The sequence below is a fragment of the Thermobia domestica genome, chromosome 14, assembly GCF_964235325.1.
Source record: "Thermobia domestica chromosome 14, izTheDome1.hap1.1, whole genome shotgun sequence".
Taxonomy (NCBI): Eukaryota; Metazoa; Arthropoda; class Insecta; order Zygentoma; family Lepismatidae; genus Thermobia; species Thermobia domestica.
This window is the reverse complement of record NC_137467.1, coordinates 106,240,475-106,257,762: the sequence shown is the minus strand read 5'-3', so window position 1 is coordinate 106,257,762 and position 17,288 is coordinate 106,240,475. Positions and strand designations below refer to the sequence as shown.

General features: G+C 34.8%; 1 protein-coding gene across 3 annotated transcripts in view; it reads right to left on the bottom strand.

Moving 5' to 3' along the window:
• Window positions 1-17,288, bottom strand: part of LOC145670279 (putative cytosolic Fe-S cluster assembly factor AAEL012261) — a 262,772-nt gene that overhangs the window by 22,122 nt on the left and 223,362 nt on the right. For all 3 annotated transcript variants that reach the window (XM_081738716.1, XM_081738717.1, XM_081738719.1), the window contains one exon: window positions 9,486-9,643. In XM_081738716.1, coding sequence (XP_081594842.1) covers window positions 9,486-9,643 — 158 coding nt within the window. The remainder of the gene's footprint in view (window positions 1-9,485; window positions 9,644-17,288) is intronic.

Here is a 17,288-nt window from a genome sequence, read left to right as displayed (position 1 = left end):
GTGGCTCCTAATAAATATTTTTTGAGGACCCCTTCATACCTTCGCCAACATGTCGCGGACCACTAAAATCCCAAATCGATTTCAAATCATAGATTAAAATTCCAATAAGCATTTACTGAAGTGAACATCATTATTTACTTACTTAAACATAATCCTTCATTTATTTTTATTAATTTAGTCTGGTGTTTGGTAAGGTGGCGGCCGGTCACAAAATGAAACAGTCATTCAGCATAAGCCAACATTACAAGTAATGGTATTTTATTATACATACAATATTTAAAGTAGGGCGCGAGGAATACACTTGGGAGGCACATATTTATTTTATAGAAAAGACAAATCGATCAGTTTTAATTGTTAGTGCGGTAAGTGGAATCTGTCCTTACGGTTCATTATTGGTGAAAAGTTCGATATTTGGCACTTTTACTCTAAAATACTGCATGTCAAGCCGGTTTCTGTACTTGTTTTCCATATAACACAAGGTTGGGAAAGCTTGTTCACACTGATATGTGGTTGCGAAAGGAAGGTGATGTTTTAGTGCGAAATTCTTCCGAGCAGTAACCAAAAGTTGGCTAGTTTTCCATCGCTACAAACACTTTCCATGGTACTACAGCACGATAAGTCCACCAGTTGATCCTGTTCCTCTCCTGAGAGGCTAAGGATTTTGTCTATTTTGACACAGGTAAATAGATTTCGAATCCACCAGTCACCGGATTTGGGTTCGAGAAAATATTCTCTAAAAATGGTTGCTACGAAGATGCTTGACCATTTCTTTTCCTTTACTCGGTGAGGCGAAGTTACATCAGAAGATTCTACAAACTGCCTCAAAGTAGGAAAATTCGTAAAAGATTTTTTACTGGCCAGATTTCACACTTCTTTACCATAACACTGACTGTCTTCAACTTGGAACATGTGTACCTCGTTTCCTTGTAAACTTAAGCTCAAAAGATTCAATTGTTCAAACACATCAGCTAGGTAGGCGGTGTTCCACAGCCTATGAGAAAATCAAAAAAGTCATCGAGAAAATCAACGTACTTGCTGTCGAGAAAGAAGAGTCGGACCTCTTCTCTAAGTTCAAAAAAACCTTGTCGAGATTTTACCTCGAGAGAGCAAACGCACTTCAGTATAAATAAGAAGCTGCTCATGTTTACTGTCCATCTCTTTGCATAGCAAGGAAACTAATCTGGACTGAAGAGGTCGAGTTGTTTTTATGTAGTTTTTTGTAAAACTTCATTGAGTGTCTTCTGCAATATTTCAGACAACTTTTCGGCTACTAGAGTTTTTTATGAATGCAACAGTGAGTCAATTTCATGTTAGGAGCTACCGCTTGGATACGTGTTCGAAGTTCTGTTTTGTGCTCAGACATGGATTTTCCACCATCTGTTGATAAACCCACACATTTTCTTCATAAAATGTCATGCTTATTAAAATAATCGTTTAATGCAGAGAAAATATCGTGTGCTGTTGTGTGAAAAAGTTCACAAGAAAAGTCTTCAAATAGCTAGTCTTTTCATACATAACGAAACATTATTGCTGTTTTTATATGTCTGTGCTTTCATTCAATTGCAGAGAAAACATGTTACACGTACTAAGCCGGTGACCAATGTTTCTTCAATACTACTTGCTAGCATAGCATTGTTGGAAAGCGGAACTCTACTCACTAATTGAGCGGCTGCATCAATCAACATTCTTTTGCCAGTATTACAGCTGCCGGTAGAATCAGTTTTTCAATAACAGTATGAGCTTAGCTACAAGCGGAGAAACTTCATAAGAGACAAGGGTTGCATTTTCATCCACAGTATGTACAGTGTGCACTAGTATGCACAGCCAGTTCCGGCATATGAGAAAGCAATCTCCAAATAGTCTGAGTTGTACCTCCTAATTTTCATTGCAGGTCTAACGCTGCTAATAGAAGGGTTATGTTCATACGAACTCACCTGAATTTTACTTGGATCAGTTACTTCGTCCTTTTCCTCTTTGTCTGTAGGCGTAGGCCTATCTCGTTTTAGGGAGTCACGTTTTAACCAACGGTCGATTTTTCAGTACAGCATTTAATTTTAATACGATGTCCGACAAAATAATCATTTATAAGCTATCGTAAACCACACGGCGCACACTTGACAGAACTTTCACTGTCACGAACAAATGGTGTTTGGTGCGTCAGAGCAATTTCACACTACTTTCAACATGGAGCTCGATATGGAGTTAATTGAAACCTGGAGTAACTGCGGTGGTACCTTTTTTGTGTCTACTGCAACATGTGTGAAAATACCGTACTGCCCAGGAATACTAGCCAATTTTATTTTCTTGAAAACCATAGATGTAATAATAATAACTATTATTATGTTGAATGTCATTAATAATAATAACTAAATTTGTGTTGAAACAAAAACATCCAATATTCGTTCCCGAGATAACTTCGTAAATGGCGACAATGGAGCATCTACAGCAGGAACACAACCTGACAAATGTAATCGAAAACTTCATGGGGAATGAATTCCATACAAGAGCAACCAGTTCGTTCATTTATAAATATATCAGGGTTTAAAATTTTCTTCGTTAATATTCGATGAGCTGGACTATGTGGTTACACATTCACTTGGACTTCACAAAAAGGAAACATAGCATCTTTGACATCGACAATAAGGCTATACTAGGCAATTTATAATTAGTCGGTAGTATTGATTTACATCCATGACTTTCAATAACAATTGACCTAAACATTGTAAGAAGTTTATATTTAACATAAACATTTACCACTGTTGCTAGCATTGTTTGAGAGAGAGGAAGTACTTCTAAAAACAGTTTTCTCTGAGGACACAAACCTTGCAGAATGAATAGGGTTACCAGATCGTAAAAGTAGAAAAACATAAAAGAAATAGGCCTAAATCTACATTTTGCAACGACGACAGATCACATTTAATAATGGCGATAAACATCAATAACACTGTGCAACACGAAATCTGTCCTTATATGAAAACACGTTTTTCTTATGTATTTTTGCATGAGAAAATCGAATATGCAATTAGTTTTCATGTATCACATACCAATTTTGTGAAAAATTGAAAACTTGGAAATGTTGTACTGTGAAATACCGTATTTTTACGGGTGGTGATGAAATATGATTAATGATTTGTATGATAATTGGATTTAGCGTACTTTTTCAGCAGCGGGGCTATATGAGACGTGATCCTACAGTTTAAGGTGGAATCTGAGCCAATGTATCCTTCAATGTTCTCCTACCGGGAATCGAATCCCAAGATCCAATGCACCGAAGGCGCGCGTGCTACCCAGTACACCAGCGGGGAGGACAAAAATGTGCTTAAGGTAAAAATTGTTAAATATCTTAAAATATACTCTCATTTAAAAATCATCCAAGCGACAATTTTTCTTCTTTACAAAAGGGATAATTATGCTCTTTAAAGAAGGGTTCTCCTCATCCCCCAATTTTCTCCTACCGCATACGAGTCTTTTTCTGTTATAATAACGAGCACTAATTTCTCATATTTCTCCTCACTCTTTACCTTCATTTCAGGTAGTAGTAAATTAATATCTAGTAATAAACGAGTTCAGATTTGTGTTGCCTAAATCTGATGCCATATGCTCTAGCATTTGAGTAATTTTTGGTTCGTGGTGTTTCGTTAGGAGTAGTCGGATTTGCCGCGTTGTGTATTTTTGTGGTAGAGTGTGCTCTGCATCTGGGTTTCAAGAAAATGTTAAATCAATGTACACCTTTAGTTAAAAAGGCTTATGAACTATACTTTACCAGTAGGGTTGGAGACTTGGGTAAGTCTCGGGCCCCGCACATATGTTGCACTAAGTGTTCCAGGAATTGGAGAAATTGGCTACAAGGAAAACATAGTTCTATGAAATTTGCTGTTCCTATCATTTGGCGCGAACAAATAGATCATGTACTGCCTTTACGTTTGCTTGACAGATGTAAAGGACTTTTTCTCTAAATACCAGATTCAGTACTCTAGTTTAAAGTCAGCTATTCGACCAGTTCTCCACAGTGAAGATCTTCCAGTACCTAGATCCAGGACATTACACTATTGATTCAGAAGATGATACCTCCGACGTTCCAAGCAACGGGGAAAGTGTAGACTTTCACTCATCTGCATCCCAGTCAACGTCACCTTACTTGTCCACGCAAGAAGAGCTTAACCATCTTATACGAGACTTAAATCTTCCTAAAATAAAAACGGAAGAGTTGGGCTCCAGGCTTTACGGTTGGAATCTCTTAGCTCAAGATATTAAAATCAGTTTGTTTATGAAACGACAAAGTCTTCTGAGGACGAGTTTTTGAAAACGGAGGCATTGTTTATTGCAAAGATGTAGATGGGTTATTTCAGTCTTTAGGACATGAATATAATCCCACCGAGTGGCACTTATTGACAGCTTGAAACTAAGTCTGAAGGCAATGCTTCTCCATATTGGAAATGTTAATCCATCTGTTTCTGTAGCATACGCGGCTCGTACAAAGGACGTATGAAGTTATGAGTGCGATATTGGACTTCAATGAATATAAAAAATTCAAATGGCATGTGTTGGGGGACTTGATAGTTATTGATATTCTCACAGGAATGCAACAAAGATGCCCAAGTATTGTTGTTTTTTTTATGTGAGGGGGATACCTGTGACAGAACAAACCACTACGTCCTGAAATACTGGCCTTAAAGACTAGATTTCATTCCTCGCACGAGAAACATATCTCGTAAACCAATTGTGAACCCTCAAGATGTATTTTTGCCACCATTACATATCAAGCTTGGGTTGATGACGATTTTTGTTAAATCACTAGATAGAAAAGGTATTGCTTTCACGCACCTTAAGGAAAAATCTCCGAACTTAAGGATGAGTATTTGTTGGTCCACAGACTAAACAGTCATGCAGGATGAAGACTTTGAAACTAAACTCTCTGAAGTTGAGAAATTACGTTCAGGTTTTCTTGGAAATGTGAAAACTGAAAATTATGAAGCTATTATTAGTGACATGATGTGGAGTTTTCAACTCACGGGATGCAACATATCATTAAAATTACACTTTTTGCACTCACATCTTGACATTTTCCCTCAAAACTTTGGCGTAGTAAGTGATGATCACGGAGAACGGTTTCATCCGGACATTGTCACATTAGAAAAGCGTTACAATGGAAAATGGACCGAAAGTATCTTGCTGAATATTGCTGGTCTATCTTCAGAGAGATTCCAGAAGATGTCTACAAGCGTAAGCGATCAAAGAAAGTATTTTAAAGGGTAAGTCAACAAAATTTAATGTTAGTATAATACTCCTTCCCAGCCTACATTAGATAGTAAATATACGTAAATATGTACATTTCGTATAACGTGTTGTGGTCTGCCCAACAGAAACGTGACATGATGGAACATTTTGGTTTCCACCAATGAATTCAGCACCTGTAATTTAGTTAATATCACATAATTTCATCTGAAGGACAGAAAAAAAGTTTAAATTTATTGCACACTGTAATTAACAGCAGTAATAATAAATAATTCCTATTTATATAATGAAAACCCGGGAATTTAGTTGACTAAAGTGCATTAACAGTATAATGTCACGCTTTAACTCTGTGCACTGGCGGACTTGGAGAATATTCTGGGAAACCTTTCTTAGGAATTCACTGGTATGAAGTGTTTGAACACAGACATGAACATTGCATATGATCACAAGATTGTATATGATTGGATATTTTGTTTTAGAAATCCTACTATTGTGGTGATTCTTTTAGTTTGAAAGTTCTCCGTAAACATCAATTAATGACAGTGTCACTGACCTTGGGAAAATTATGCTAGCCTTGAATTTGTATATACGTGAATGAGCATGCGTAAAGAGATACATCGAAACAAGTGATAATATTCTTGTTCATGATGCCAGAAGTCATACACTGTATGAAAAAGTGTACAAAGAAATTTTCTATTTAAAAAAGAGGAAGTACAAAAGTTGATACTCTGAGGAAGAGTAGGGGCTAGAATAGAATATTTTTATTGTCATTAAGTCTGACAATTGACATAGACAACGTCAAATGAAAATCTACAAGCAAATTCTCTTTTTGCCTATACCAATATACGATTATCTTCCTCAAACTCCTTAACATTATAACAGGGTACAGCAACTAACCAATCATACGCTTTATTTTTAAATTGAGCAATCGGTAAATTTTGCATGTGTATTGGTGACCTGTTCATGAATTTTATACCTTGCATTGTATAGCTATTTTTGGTTTTGATAGTCTGCTATACGATATATCAACTTGTTTAGCAGATCTCGTATTATATGGGTGAATATCTTGTCTACGTTGCATATCTGATATATTATATATATACACAAATTGACAAACAGTCATAATTTTCAACATAGGGAACAAAGTTTACATTGTTCTTTACAAGATGAACCAATGATTATTCTGATAACTTTTTTTCTGTAGTAGTAGAACCTTATTTATGTAGTTACTGTTGTTCCAAAATAATATTCCATATTCTATGGTACTTTGGAAAAAAAAAAGGCATAATATACTGATCATATGTAGTTACTCGGGACTATCTCTCTTAAATTTCATATTAAACTTATTATTCTGGCCAGTTTTACACGCACATATTCTACATGTGCTTTCCATGTTTATTGCCTCCAGAATGATGCCAAGAAATTTTACATTTTTCGACGCTACCGGACACACATTCAATGAACATATTTGTCTAGTAGTTTTATTTTTATTAAGAAGAAATCCGTTTGCCTTAATCCATTCCTTGGTTTCTATAAAGGTTTCCTCACTCAATAACATTAATTCTGTAAGATTATTGCAGGTATTTAGCAAGGTTGTGTCATCAGCATAAAGAAAAGATTTACCTGGGATATTCAGTGGTAAATTATTCATCATTAATATAAACAACAACAGTCTCAGTACCTTCAGGAACCCCGTGTTTTATTGGCAAGCTATCTGATTTCATTCCATTGACATTAATAACCTGAGTACGACCTTTTAGGTATATTTTAACGAAGTTTAGACTCTTATCATGAAAACCATAAGACCCCAATTTTGTTAATAGTATATTATCTTCTACACAGTCAAAAGCGTTGCTTAAATCACAGAACGTGGCCAATACGAAACTCTTATTTTCAAATACTTCACATATACATTTTACTAAACTATCAATGGTATCTATCGTTGAGCTACCTCCTCTAGAACAAAACTGTGAATGATTAATCATTTTGTATTCATTAAAATACTGATAAACTTGTTCCTTTACAACTGTTTCTATAATTTTATAAAAAAATGGGAACTAGTGATATTGGTCGATAATTTGCTGGACTTCATCCGTCTCCCTTTTTAAAGATTGGTACTATGTTATTTATTTTTAAACATCCGGAAAAAACCCTTCACTCAAACATTTATTAATACAAAACGTTAGCGGCTCAGCAATGTAGTTAATTACCATTCTTATAAACTTATTCGATATATCGTATATGTTTTTACTATTTTATGGTTTAAATCTATTTACTATGCGCATGATGTCATCCTGGGTTACCAGTTTAAAATCAAATATGTACGAAAATTAATTAATTAATTAAAAAAAAAGTAGAACTAAAATACGGTAGAGAAGCCAAAAGCCTAATACGGGATCCGAACCATTACTCAGGATTTATTCCACCAGGGATCAAATTTAAAACCACGTGGACGTAAAACACGACAGCGTGACAGTTACTTGGCTACGAAGGAGCACATAAAAGAAATATAGGCTGCAAGATCTTACTATTTACTCATTTTTAATTTTGTTATTGATTCGAGTCAAAATTGATGCTTGCTTCTCTATGCTAAAATAAAGCGTGCAAAGATCGAGACCAGGCCGAGATCAGTATGATCATTTTCAATTCGTGAGAATGACAAAGTATATAGAATCATGTCTTAGCTCGACTCAATCTTTACCACTTAAGATTTTTTCGTCTGGACTGCAGGATGGATAATGTAACTTCTTTAGTTAGCTGGCTCAGTGGTAGAGCGTTCACCTCTGGTGCTTGGGGTCCCGGGTTCAAACCCTGCTCCCGCCAAGTGAACTTTGTGGTGGACAGACACCGTGTGCGTGGGTTTCTCGGGGTTCTCCCGTTTCCTTGTACTTTCTTCATTCCACCATTTCATTCATTTCTGATCATCACCGTCTCCTTTAGCGTAACCGGCAAAACCGTGGGATGTAAAACTCAAAGATTTCATTTCATTTCATTTCTTGAGTTAGCAACTCTGATTTCAGTATGCGTCTTATGCTATATATGTACAGATACATTATCACGATGGAATAATAACTGAACTTCTTCAGGGTATGAGATCCGTTATGCTTCCATTGTATCAACTTCTGTTGGCGTTTGATCCTATTGGACCTGATGTCTGGGCAAACTCACGTTTCACCAATGGTAGCATTCTTGATTAAAAGAAAAACAAAATAAATTTGCTCTATATATTCCTTACTGAAATTGAGAGTAACATACTTCTAATCTGTCAACATTCAAGCAACGCGGAATTGTTTCCGACGTTATAAAATGTTGATCAATACCAACAGTAGACAAAAAAAGCCACCTGAAATGCCAAATCAATGGACTTTTACGCAAGACGATCTTAAACAATCGGGTACTTCATTAATGACTAATTTGCACAACATAATTGCACTGTACTGCCCGGGTGAAGGTCATATTTAGTGACGATAAAATAAAATGGCAAACGATAAACTGAGAAGGATTAAAACAGCGCAGTAGTGTCGATAACACATTTGTGTAACAATTGAAAGCCACATCAAATATCTGCCAATTACTGAGTAATATCCCTGTTTGTGTCAACAGTTACAGTAAACTCTGGCGAAACGTAATAGATTGGAAAAGCAAACAAAACGAAAATGATGTATAAAAGCCACTGACATCTTTACACACCGTATTTAGATGATTGTTTAAGAATGTGTATAATTACTTTACATCTTAAGAAGAAATGTCCAAATGTCACTACAAAAATAACGTTAAAATTTATAATGAATTTCCGGAGAAATTTTAGCTTTGCGTCCCATAGTTATACCTTGTAGGCTAAACGTGACAGTGACGATAATGAATTAAGTGGTAGAATCATGAAAGTGGGAAAAAATGGTAGAACCCCAAGAAAACCCATGCACACAATGTTTGTCCACTACTAAGTTCGCTTGGTGCGAGCTGGAATCTAATCAGGGACCATACGCATCAGAGGTGAGTGTTTTACTACTAAGCCACTGTAGGTCCTATAATCAATTATAATTAAAATAATTAGACATTCAACTTCATCCACAAGCAATTCGTAAGAAATATAGTACTTTGATTTTCTCAAACACTGACTACATTGTTCAACCTCGTTTCCTACTGTGACCATTTTTTCAATATTACAATTCTAAACATAGAAAAAGCATATACCATAACGGGAAAAGAGAAGTGCAATTAACACAAGCTACAAAATTAAAAACACTCACCAGAAGGACAAGCCATAATCTCTACAAAATCATAAATACATTTTCCTTTTTTAAGCTTTTGAACTAGATTTTGGATATTTCGAAAACCATTAGCAATCGCAAATTTAAGAACTGATTTCCCTTCTATTTCCAATGATACTTCACGCATATCTTTGTTTCTGTAATAAAAACAGAATATAAATTAATAAATAAAAACTATTTGTTATATTCAATTTTCTATTTGTTTCTGTAATTTTAAATTGTTAAATAATTATTGATTTTATTAGTATGTAAATTAAGTAATAAAGATAAGTACCTTGCAAAAAAAAATAAATAAATAAAATAAATAAAATAAATAAATAAATAAATAAAAATAAAAACTTTATAATGCTCACTTAAATTCATTAAACTACTTCTGTCTATGCAAATGCGATTGCTTTAGAAATTCTTAAGATTCAAAATAATTTCAATTATAACGGATATGATATATTTAAGATTCCTGCTTAATATTTGATTGAAACTGAATTAAAAAAAGATATTTTATAATGCAAGCGGAGTGCATTTACATATTAGATCAATCACTAGTACCAAAACCAATAATAAAAATAAGGATCACTCATCATTTGAGCACAGAAAAAAATGTAGGAGAGAGAAACAGTTTCGTTCATCAAAGGTGTTTTCATTGTCCTCTTCTGTGTATTTCTAGAACTGCCTAACCTCCACAACCTATTTGTGTAACGCATCTCTTAAATTTAAGACTCGCCCTTATTATCCTAATAGTACTACAATTTAATAAAGAAATTCTAACATATAGTTCCATTTCAATCCTTCTCATTTTAGAAATTCTGATTTAAAGCTCTTTTAAACTTAAAAATTTCACTTCAATCCACTAATTGAATTAAATTTTAATTTAACTACTTGTCTAGTAATTAAGAAACTAACAATTTTATTTCCCTTACCCTGTTGTACCTTGTTTATCAGAAAATTATTCCCATTTAAGCTCAACTTCCTTTATGAAACCTAATTAAACGAAGCATGCTTTACTTCGTTTAGATTTAGCACTGAATTAGCACTGTATCACTATCACCTTTATTTACTCACACCACTACTTAGCGATATACTAATTACACCTTTTAGTCTCTCCCACATTTATTACTATGTAATTTCACTATTTAAGTAAGTGATTAATTTTATTACGCTTCAGCTTATTTAAATAACACGTTGAGCTAAGTTTTCATATTGTTTACGCAAATTATGTATAGCACAAAATAAACAAAGAAGAGTAAAATTAAAATAAAAAATAAACTTAACTTTAACAGAAATTTAAAGCGCACGCGCGCACGCACACACACACACACACATATTATATATTATATATATATTATCACAGAGAGACAAAAAGATTGAAATTCGCCTGCTCTTTCTGTCTTCATAGTACGACATAAGTTGTCCCAAACAGACTACGCGTCCTTGCTGGAATGTAAGTGTTTACAATAAGTACACGTGCGTAAGTTGAAAGGAAACGGACGAGTGTTTGTTATCTGTTTTGCACAATGGCCAACTATAACTGAAGGTGATTGTTTTTAGAAAGCTACATTTACTGTTACTTAACCACTTGTAACTGCTGACCTATCAGCATTGCGTAAACCTGTAGGAAATGCAGAAACATTTCTTATATCAAACAGTGACGGTGCTTGAATGACATCCATGATAGTAACTACATTCTTGAAAAATCTATAATAAGCACAAAGCCATAGAAAGCTTACAAACTTAATTTCTTTTTCTTTCAACCACTAACTTACGCATGAGTACCTATTTTAGAAACTTATATCCGAACAACTTCAATGAGTTTACTAACATAAGATTTAAATATTATAAATATTAAACATGATTTAGTCGTACAGGAGGGGAAGTTACTGAGATGTATGTATTTAAAATAAGGATACATGTGTAAGTCAGTGTTTGAAAGAAAAAGGAAGAGATTCTGTTGTAAGCATTTCATGTGCTCAAAGCAGGCTCTACCATATGTGCAACACGTGCATTTGCACGGGGCAGCAAGATTGAGGGGGGCAGCAAAATCTGTCATAAATAAATTTAAAATAAATATTTCTTGTTGGAAACAGACTTGATGATGATGATAGTTAAATTTACTAAGCTGACCTATTTGAATACTACATTCATAAATCATATTTAGGTCGCATTAGTTAAAGGTCACATGGACAGTGCTAAAGGAAATGGTTAAACAAATCCCAGCATGAATTGCTTCATTGTTGTCAAATGGAAGAACTCAATTCTCGAACAGTAGCGAACATCTGTTCCATTTATTTAGTTAACACAGTTTTGATAATGGTCTTCTGACACTATCACTCCAAATATCACTCAAACAATGACACTAGGAATGTTTAATTTTTCCGTCACAGTATCGCATTGTTTGGTATCAATTCAATAAATACAATTATGTTTGTTTAGGCGAATATTCATCTTCAATGGGGCCTTAAATGTTTAAAATTCGTTTTAAGAAGTCTCTGTCAGCTTCGATCCGAATAAGAAATCACTCACAGAATTCGACATGCCAGTCCAGATCACATTTGTGCAACGCGTGCAGAAGCTTTGGCCGGTAAGGTTTCAACTTCAAATTCTTTAACATGTTCCTTCAAGAGGTATGTATTATTTCCAGGTCATATGCGCACCTTTCGGTAGACTTTTTCGGGTTAGATATGGGCAGTTTACTCAATGGTGAAAATCAAAAGTAGAGGTCATCTCAAAAATGGCTATCTAACGATTTTGTTTATATTTTACAAACCAATTTTACTATAGCAATCCCATACTTTTGTATGTCATTTGTCTTGGGAAAAATTGACAAGAGGTAGTTTACGCCTAGGGGTGCGATTTTTCAGACGATTTTCTCAAAAACGACTCAGGCTATTTTGTTCATATTTCATAAATAAATATTCCATTAATAAGCAGACAATACAACGTAATTCATTTGTCTTGTAAAAAAATCTAAGAAATGTATATTCTTGGAGGTGATTTTCTTAGCGGACAATTTTCACAAAAATGATTCAGGCGATTTTGACTCATATTCCATAAATAAACATTTCGTTAATACTCCTATACTACTGAATAAATTACATCTATGAGAATATGCAAAAGGGATAGTTTACCTTTGGATTTTTTTTTTTTTTTTTTTTGACAGTTTCGAAAAATATGACACAATGATCTGCCTGTTGTTTTATAAACAAATACTTCATTTATAATATATTTCGAACACATGGCGTAAGTAATTTCTTATAGACAATGTACAAGGGCAGTTTATTTTGGAGATACGTTTTCTTTGGACAATGTTCTCAGAAAAACCTTACAATTTTGTTCGTATATCACAAGAAAATATTTCATACATAATAGCAACATAACATGACCTAGCTGAAGGAATTGCAGCAAGTTGGTTTGGTGCAGTGCCTTAACCCAGGACTGCCCACTGTATGATTTATCATACGAAAAAAAAAAAAAATATATATGAGAAGAAAGACTATTAAGACTGGAATAACACTGTAGTTGAATTTTCAAGTCTGTGCTGCTGCAAGAATGTATTGTTGTTTGGCGTGTTCTCATTCTACCAAAATAGCGATTGTTTGTGAAGCTAACAAAGGAATTATTTCGAGAAGTGTTTTTGTAAGACGAATATGGAGCGCAGGTAAGTTGTTTTGATGTCTGCCGATAATTGTTTTCATACTTTACGGTTCAATTCAATGTATCTATTTAGGGGAAGGTCTACATGTTTTATAATCTTGTTAATTTTGTTCTATTTGCAATTGTGTGGTTTCTGGGGCATTTGTTTCGTGAAGTATGAAATATCATACATTGGGCACACACAGGTAAGATGCTTATTTTATGCGACGTATGATATGTAATACGCTGGGTATTTACATATGAAATATTCTATACCTTCAGGTTCGACCCAGACAATGATGCAAAGGCTATTCTCAACATTTTAGAAGAGCTCGATGACTGATCCCATAGTGCCTTCCATAGATGAATGTCACAAATTAGAGTTTCTTCTTGCTGGTGCAGTAGATGGCGAAGATAGTGATCAGGATGACGCCGGCAGTCATGCTTAAGGGACATCTAGTCAATGAGAAATATCGGAAGAGGTATTTTGCGTCAAGGGGCGGAAGTGCGTACTCTGAAAAAAATTGACAAGCATATCACTGAACGTCATAAACTGGATATACCAAGCACATCTGTGGTATCTCAAGACCATGAGCAGTTGCTGTGTACTGAGCCCGGACCTTCAGGACAAAGAAGACTACAAGCGGTAAAAAGGTAAAGAAAACCAGAAATTGGACAAAGAAGAATCTTAAGAAGTCGTTAAAGTTGCTTCAGGAAAATTAAAAGGAATTTGTCTGTACTCAAAACTGGCGTGAGAAAAAGTATGTCCATGTTGATATTTTTCGTTTGTTCTTTGATGACGAAATTGTTGAGAAAATTTGCCGAGAGACGTGTAAATATGCAATGCAGAAAGGACACATTTCTCAATGTTCTCCAGACGATATTGTAAAATATTTGGCTATCTTGTTACTCTCTGGATATAGTCCAAACACTCATAGACGTATGTATTGGAAAACTCGACCAGATCCACACAATTCACTAGTTTCTGGCGCCATGCCACGTAATAAGTTTGAGCAACTTCACAGGTTTTTCCATTTGAATGACAACGCTGAATGTGATCAGTCAGACAGAATTCGCCTACTGATTGACCACTGTAACAAGAAATTTCAAAAATTTGCTGTTCCACTAGGTACAAATTTCTCCTTAGATGAAGCGATGGAGCCATATTATGGTCATCATTATGCCAGGCAGTTCATCCGTGGGAACCTTGTTTGATATGGTTTTAAATTCTGGTGTCTCGAATCGTCTACAGGATATCTTTTAAAGTTTGAGCTATACACTGGAGCAGACGGATCTAGAACCAGATATGACCCTCGGATTTTCCGTAACAAAGAGACTTTGCGTTGGTTGGATTTCTTCTCCCTAAAAGTACGCTCTTCATTGATAATTACTTCATATCTCTGCCGTTGCTTGAATATCTCACTGACGAAAAGATTCAATGTATAGGTACTATTAGATCAGATCGTATCGAGAAAGCTCCTTTACAAGATCTGAAGAAATAATCCAGAGGATCATTCCAGTGTGTCCAAGATGTGGAAAATCATATTGTGTTAATTCGGTGGGACGATAACAGCCAGGTCACAGTAGCTACAAACATTAACCATGAAGGTGTACTTGGAATAGGCCAGTGTCGTCGATGGGACAGGCAAGAAAGAAACACAAACCCATTGCACAGCCAGATTTGTTTCAAGAGTACAATCGTAATATGGGTGGATTGGATCTTTTCGATAAGTTGAGAGGTACACATCGTATTCACATACGGAGTAAAAAATGATATTGGCTAATAATCCGCTTTTGTATTAATGGCACAATGGTAAACGCATGGCTACTATACCGTGAGATGGATAAAGATATGCCCTTCTTGGAATTTACAAGGCGAGTTGTTCTTGCACTGCTTACCAGGCCAACATACGAGGTCCCAAAGAGAGTTCGTCCAAAATACTCATCTCTGGTAAGAGGTCTGTTCTACATGAATGAATGAATGATTGAATGAATGCATTAAATAATTTTGTAGTTAGTAGTTAGTTTCGTTTGTTAATTGGTTAGTTAGTCTATTATATATATATGTATGTATCAGTTATTCTATCTATATCCATTCATCCATTAAATTTTAATGCATGCCTTGTTTCCATGCAGGTCCCACAAGAAATCATACTCGATGGACGTGATCATCTTGTGGATAAAAAAGAAACTCAACGGCGGTGTGGACAGTGCAGCAAATGTACCAAATTCGAGTGCCTCAAGTGAAACGTGGGATTAAATCCAAAAAATGCTTTGTTCTGTTTCATCTATCTCGTTAAGATGACCCCGTTGGAACAAAGCATTTGTTTTAAACAAAGCAATAGCCTATAGTAGTAAATATACTTTTCCAGTGTAGTTTTTCTGAAAGGAGTATTATACAACATTCTGTTCATTTATTTAGACTATATAGCTATGTTTAAAGACCGCAATGTGTTCATTTTAAAGCTTCTACAAATATATTTATTATGTTACCATAAAATATCACTGTGTTCTTGCAGTTCCAAATATTCTACTGTAAGTATGGTTTAGACACATATATGCTATATATTTGATCTGTATTATGTCCTAAATGCCCAGTGTATGATATTTCTTACGCCCTGGAATTGTGGGAAAAAATTAACGAAAGTCAAAAATTCTTTGTATTTTGTGTATTACTGACCCTAAATGACAAATATAAGAAATTCTACAAAAAAAAAAAAAAAAAAAAACAGTAGTGGGTTAAGAGATATTTCATAGAAGGAAATTTTCTCTCCTCTTGGAAAACGACTCGTGTCTCCTCCGTCTTATAGATAAAGGACTGAAGGATCACTTCTCACCCTATAGGCCTATTTCGCTTCTCTCAAACCTATTCATAGTTTGCGAGAAAATGATCAAAGACAGACTTTTCCGTTACTACTCCCTATATTAACACGGTCCAACATGGTTTCGTCTCCAACAGCTCTTGTCTTATTAACATAGCATGCTTAATTATGCCATAAACTGTATTTCCAGTAGTATCCAATTAGACACCATCTATTTCATTTTATGTAAAGCATTCGATTCCATTAACCATGGATACCTACTTCACAAAATCTTCTATAGGTTCAGTATTCATGGGCCACTCTTATCTTTATTGACTGGCTATCTAGATCCCACTCAAAGTGTCATTTTGGTGGGATCAATTTGTAACCCTTTACTTCTAACATTTGCAATAGCATACGAGAATGTACTTGGACGGCTATTTTTCAAATTGTACATGAATGTCCTGCGTAGTCAAACTTCCAATAGAATCTTGTTATTCGCTGACGACTGCAAATCTTCAGTTAATTCAACACTAAAAACCGACTTTGCGCTTTTTCCAAACACAAACATAAATTCCTCTCATAGTATAACACTTGGACCCTAAAAGTGAATCCTCATAAGAATAGATGTATAACATTTTCCTTAAAGAAAGATATTGTACACACATTATGTAGCATAAAGGTTCGTCCGTCACAAGAGTCAATAGTGATAAGGATCTGAGGATTTCTTTCGGCAGAAGACGTTTACAGAATATATAACACAATAAGTAACAGAAATACGGAACCCTCTCTTTTGCAGCAACGTTTAAAGGCAATAATTTCTCGAAAATGGGAATATTATTCATCTATCTGGACAATGGCAGCTCAAACAAATCTATTACGAAAATTAAATATTTGATTACTTGGTAACCGTCATAAAATTAGTGATCTCCAATATTTGTAAAAACTAACTCCGGTCAAAAACGCTGCTCTCAGATTTTGTATTTCCGAGTTATATTGAGACAATAACATACATCTCTTTTATAACACGACCTAGACTTTCAATAGTTCAAAGTTCTTTGTTCCATAGGCTTCCTAAGTTATACAATGAAATATTATACACCCGTAGCTTTAAATCTGAAGCCCCATGTATTTCTGCACTATGACGTCATTTTAGTGAATGAATTTTAGTTAGCTACTGCTAATATTTCCTTTAATTATACTTTAGATGTTATAGCTGTTATAATTATTATCCTTATTGTTATTGTTGCATTATGTTACTGTTCCATCGATTTGTTAGATATTCCAGTATAAACTGGCGTTCAACTGTATTCAGAATTTGTTCATAAATTAATAAACAAATATATAAGTTTAA